The following is a 5,939-nucleotide window of genomic DNA, read 5'->3' on the forward strand; positions in this document are numbered from 1 at the left end:
TTGTTTTATTTTATCTAACCCCAAAAACTTTTGACAGTTGAACTTGGATTTTTTTTTCCCTTTATAGTTTTTTTTTTTAAATGATTTATTGAGTGAAAGTCATATAACATGAAATTAACCATTTTAAGGTGAATATTTTAGTGACAGTACAGTTACCAGGAGCACTATTGGCGCAATGGTTAAGTGCTCAGCTACTAACTGAAAGGTCGGCCGTTTGAACCCACCAGCTGCTCTGCGGGAGAAAGATACGGCCGTTTGCTTCCGTAAAGATTACAGCCTTGGAAACCCTATGGGGCAGTTCTTTGTCCTGTAGGGTCATTAGGAGTCGGAATCGACTCAACGGTAGTGGGTTTGGTTTTTGTTTTTAGTACGTTTATAGTGTTGTGCAACCACCACCTCTGTCCAGTTCCAAAACATTTTCATCACCCCAAGAACATTTTCATCACCCCAAGAGGAGACCCATCCCCATGAAGCCGTTTCTCCCCATCCTCCTCCTCCTCCAGCCCCTGGTAACCACCAGTCTGCTTTCTGTCTCTATGAGTTTGCCTGTTATCGAATTTCATATACATATGCCTGGAATTTCAAACAAATATGTGACCTCTTATGTCCAGTTTCTTTCACTTAGCAAAATGTTTTTGAAGTTTATCCATGTTGTGACATGTATCAGCATTTCGTTCCTTTCTATGGCCGAATACTATTCCATTATATGTGTGCACCACTATTTGTTCATCCATTCATCTGTTGATGGATGGGCTGTTGCCACCTTTTGGCTATTGTTAATAGTGCTGCTATGAACTTGCATGTACATAGATTTATCTGAGTACCTCTTTTCAGTTTTTTTGGGTATATACCTAGGAGTGGAATTGTGGGTCATTTGGTAATTCTGTATTTAACTTTTTAAGGAACTCTTCGTAGCTTTTTTTTTTAAGTGTTGTGTTTTGCACTTGGCTGACGTTCTCTGCCCTCTCCCCTTATGTCTTATTTAGCAAAAGATACAGATATTGTAGATGAGGCCATCTATTACTTCAAGGCCAATGTGTTCTTCAAAAACTATGAAATCAAGGTAAGTTACAGAGCTTCTAATATTTAGTTTTCTGATGGGGATTATATCTACCTTACGGTCAAGGTTCTTGTGAGGAGTAAATGGAATAAAACAAGATTGTATGATTTTTTAAAATCCAGAACAGTGCCTGCTGTTAGACTCTGTATAAAAGTTTCTCTTTTGCCATCCAAAGTCTATACCAGAGGTCAGCAAACTGCAGCCTGAAGGCTGCCACCTGGGCCTGCAACCTCTTTTTGTAAATAAAGTTTTATTGGAACACAGCCATGCTCATTTGTTTCAGTATTGTCTGTGGCTGCTGTCACACCACAAAAGCAGACTTCAGTAGTTGTGTTGAAGACTGTATAGTCCACAGCATCTACAGTATTTACTATCTGGCCCTTTATAGATAAAGTTTACCAATTCCTAGCCTAGATACTTCTTTATTCAGCCTTCATTAAGCACCTACTATGTTCTAGCCCTATGTTTTGTTTAGGACTAGTCCAAAACCGAAGAGTCCTGTATGCTGTGTTACTTTTTATATACTTGTATGTCCTGGGCCTAAGGCAGAGAAGTAAACTTTAATGACCCTGACTATACCCTGAAGCACCCACTCATGACTCTTGCTTCTTAGTTGCTGTGAGGAGTGGAGTCAAGAGGAAGGCTGAAGGAAGGTGACAGAAAAGGAGAAGGGCAAAGGAAAAAAAGGAAAAAGTCTTGTAAGCTCCTGCTATGAGCAAGTTACAAGGAATGTCAATGAATTTTCTTGATAATATTCTAGAATATGGAGCTTTAGCCTGTCTGCCAGACTTTGACCTTTTTGAATCTACTAGCATGGGAATTTTTTATTTGTAGACCTTTCAGCTACAAACTGTAGTCTAGATGTTCTGTACTGTTAACAGAGTTGTATACCTAATGCAGGGTCTGAGTGTTATGTTTGATTTGTAATATATGTAAATAAATATAATTCTGCCACATTCTATTCTTTCCCGAATATGATATGGTCTCAAAAATAGGGAACTGTGGTTTTGTTTTTGTTTTTTTAAACTATAAGTCTGTGTAAAATTTGACCTAAAGTGCATGCCACATTTGATCCACTTCTGTTCATTTTCTCCACATTTTCCTTTTGGGTAGGCCAAGATGTCGGGCTGATGGAACTCCTCAAGAACAAGTCCCTTGTGAAATAATTGCTTCCTCCTTTAGAGGAGCGAATGTTCCTGTTCTCGGCAGGGATCCTGAAGTGAAAGGGGCTTTAAAAATTAGCCAGGCATATGGTGTGCCTCAGATTTTCCAGGCAGCTTATTAATTCTGCTTCCTACACAGAGTTGGGGGCTGTTTGCACAGCTCCTCAGGAACCAGAGAGAGAGGAGCCCAGACAGACCAGAGCAGCCACGCAGCCCAGGGTGGAAGCTGGGGGCTGCCTCCCCAGGAGTGGGCAGAAAGGGGGCTTCGGAAAACTGTGGATTTGAAGAATGGCAGTTTTTGATGCTACGTTGTTGTTGTTAGTTGCCATTGAGTTGTTTCTGACTCATGGCGACCCCCTGCGTGTCAGAGTAGAAGTTTGTTCCATACCATTTTCAGTGGCTGATTTTTCAGATGTGGATTGCCAGGCCTTTCTTCCAAGGTGCCTCTGGGTGGACTCAAACCACCAACCTTTTGGTTAGCTGCTGAATGCTATACTATTCCAGTTTTCAGTAGATAATCAAAAGAAAAGGCTTGAATTCGTTTATTGCACCTAATTTTTATGTTTTGATCCAGAGTGTTTTAAGTTTTGTTTTTCCTCCGATAGAACGAAGCGGATAGGACCTTGATATATATAACACTCTACATTTCTGAATGCCTGAAGAAACTCCAGAAGGTAACTAACCCTGGATGACCATATACCAGGACATTAAATTACTAATAGATGTTTACCCTTCTAGCCATCTGGAATCTGTTGAGACTTTGAGGACAAGTAGAAAATATTTCCTCTGACTTAGGGCATGAACTTAAGAGGTCAACCTGAATGTAGTTCTCTAAACTCTTTGTGTCCAACAACAACACAGGGTAGTTGCGTTTTAAGGCTCTAAATGTATTTTCCCAAGATAGAAGTCTTTTTTTTTTTTTAATTGTGTTTTAGGTGAAAGTTTACAACACAAATTAGTTTCTCATTCAAAAATTTAGACACAGATTGTTTTGTGACATTGGTAGCAATCCCCACGATGTGTCAGCACTCTCCCCCTTTCTACCCGGATTCCCCGTGTCCATTGGTCCAGGTTTCCTGTCCCTTCCTGCCTTCTCATCTTTGCTTTTGGGCAGCTGTTGCCCATTTGGTCTCATATACTTGGTTGAACCAAGATGCACGTTCCTCACGTATGTTCAAGATAGAAACCTTGACAAATTATTTTTAAGTCCTTGGCTCGGGAGTTCTTAACCTGGGGTCCAAGGATAGAATTCAAGGACTTAAGTAGGAAAAAAATGGCATCTTTCTTTTCACTGACCTCTCACTGAAATGTAGCAGTTTCTTCAGTTATTAGCGTAGGCATTGGTGTACAGTAGTGTTAGCAACACCTGTGACTGTTTCTCCGCTAGAAACAATGGTATTTTCCTGTTACATTAGAGTTGAAGATATTTTGAAATTTTGTTCACACTCATTGCTACTTCCCAATAGCAGTAGTTACTAGGTCCATTGCTAGATCTCGTTATTTAGTGTGTTAAAAAAGAAGCACATAGATGACTGTGTCATAAATTTGCTCTTTGGTTTCTCTTGTAATTCCATGTGTTTTATTTTATTCACTTGAACACATTAGTCTGAGAAGCGGCCCATAGGTTTCACCAAATTGTCAAAGGGCACAAAAAACAGGAACAACTTCCACCGTAACTACTTAGACTAAAAAAATGCAATTTGAATATTATCCTGTTCCCTGTAACACAGTGCACATGAATTTTTTTTTCCCCAGTGCAATTCCAAAAGCCAGGGCGAGAAAGAAATGTACACCCTGGGAATCACCAACTTCCCCATTCCTGGAGAGCCCGGTTTTCCACTTAATGCCATTTACGCCAAACCTGCAAACAAACAGGAAGATGGTAAGCTCAGGGTACCTTCCCTCTCTCTTCACATGGCACGAGAAGATTTCTCTCTTTCCACCCTCCTCCTTTTCTTGCCTTGGCTGGTATGCAGACCGAGAGTGGAATCATTAGTACATAAATTATCTTATTAGTCACTTTCACAAAAGATTCTTGGCAACAAATATGACGTGCAGAGAATCTTTTGGACCAAAAAAAGTCCAGTTATAAAACCGTTTGGACTGTCATTTCTATTTGAATGTATAGAAATGTACTGGGCATTGTCTGGAGCCCTGGTAGCTCAGCTGCTAATCCAAAGATCTGCAGTTCGAATCCACCAGGCACTCCTTGGAATCCCTGTGGGGTAGTTTCTACTCCGTCCTGTAGGGTCTCTGTGAGTCGGAATTGACTCAGTGCAACGGGTTTTTGGTTTAGGCCTTCTGTAGACCAACAGCCAGCACATGTGGGATGTTTTCTTAAATATAATCTTAATGTTCTACCTGCTGCTCGTTCTAGAAGTGATGAGGGCCTACTTACAGCAGCTAAGGCAAGAGACGGGACTGAGGCTTTGTGAGAAAGTTTTTGACCCTCAGAATGACAAACCTAGCAAGGTAAGACCCTCTTCTTTGCCTGTTTAATTCATGAGTCACTTTTTGCCCTGTAGCCACCATTAAATACGCTAAGATATTTCACTGTCAGAATACTTGTAGTTTCTGCATTACCACGTTGCTTAACTTTGAGGATGCACCCAGTACATAGTACAAATTCACAGAATCAAACTGAATAATGGCTTGCAGACAATAAAAAATTCCTGATCATATGTTCTTCTGTCAGAGCATTGTAAGCCCATAGAGTGAGTTTTTTTGTGTGATGTGTCTTGAATGTGTTATGTTTATTTTGTCCTTCCTTTGAGTAACTTGTGAGCCTAGAAATGAAAATTTTACATGTGCTTGCAAGGAGTTTTAATGTTAGGGCTGCCGGGCTAACGAGAAATTTTGTTACTAAATAAATTTGAATTCTGAACTTACCCTTGAAATTACATTGTGATTTGACCCCCACCATTCGTTCTTTTTTGTTCCCCCTCTCCCCCCCTTGATAGTGGTGGACTTGCTTTGTGAAGAGACAGTTCATGAACAAGAGTCTTTCAGGACCTGGACAGTAAAGGGAACCTGGGCAGACACTGTCTCCGCAGCCACAGGCAGCGTTTTACAGCAAGATGTACACAGTCCTTTGCGTTTATTTCATAAAGTTTTACATGGAAGAGAGAAGAAAGCATGTCTTTACTTGAAACTCTCTTTATCAAGAATTCGGGGAGGTTATGGAAGGATGATTTGAAATTTTTTTTGCAATATTAAGCTGGTGCTTAATAAGTGATAATAAACACGTTTCTAACATTCTACGTCTGTATTGCTTACCTTTGACATTCACTTAAAATTTAGGGGGGCTGTCATTCACATACCATAATCACCCTTTTAAAGTACACAATTCAGTGGTTCTTAGTATATGCACAAAGTTTTATAACCAGCACCACCATCTAATTCCATTTTTATCACCTCCCAAAATGAACCCCATCCCCATTAGTAGTCATTCTCCGGTCACCCCCAACCCTCTCCTCCAGCCTCAGGCAACCACTGATCTACTTTCTGTCTATGGATTTGCCTGTTACTGAAATTTTGTGGAAATGGGATCATACAATACGTAGCCTTTTCTACCTGGCTTCTTTCAGTTAGTATAATGTTTTCAAGATTCATCTGTGGTGTAGCATGAATCAGTATTTCCATCATATAGATAGACTACATCTTATCCATTAATCGGTTGATGGACATTTGCGGTGTTTCCAGTTTGGGGCTGTTAT

The 5,939-nt window shown here is 40.3% G+C and overlaps 1 protein-coding gene across 3 annotated transcripts in view; it reads left to right on the forward strand.

Moving 5' to 3' along the window:
- The window catches only part of ARPC3 (actin related protein 2/3 complex subunit 3), an 11,502-nt gene extending 6,015 nt beyond the window's left edge, over positions 1–5,487 (forward strand). For 2 of the 3 annotated variants that reach the window (XM_023733816.1, XM_023733817.1), the window contains exons 3-7: positions 987–1,063; positions 2,829–2,897; positions 3,979–4,105; positions 4,601–4,695; positions 5,184–5,487. In XM_023733816.1, coding sequence (XP_023589584.1) covers positions 987–1,063; positions 2,829–2,897; positions 3,979–4,105; positions 4,601–4,695; positions 5,184–5,246 — 431 coding nt within the window. In that variant the 3' untranslated portion in view covers positions 5,247–5,487. The remainder of the gene's footprint in view (positions 1–986; positions 1,064–2,828; positions 2,898–3,978; positions 4,106–4,600; positions 4,696–5,183) is intronic. The other variant, XM_004379087.3, reaches the window with a different exon arrangement.
- Positions 5,488–5,939: the final 452 nt, after the last annotated feature.

The sequence above is a fragment of the Trichechus manatus genome, unplaced genomic scaffold (assembly GCF_000243295.1).
Source record: "Trichechus manatus latirostris isolate Lorelei unplaced genomic scaffold, TriManLat1.0 scaffold00061, whole genome shotgun sequence".
NCBI lineage: Eukaryota > Metazoa > Chordata > Mammalia > Sirenia > Trichechidae > Trichechus > Trichechus manatus.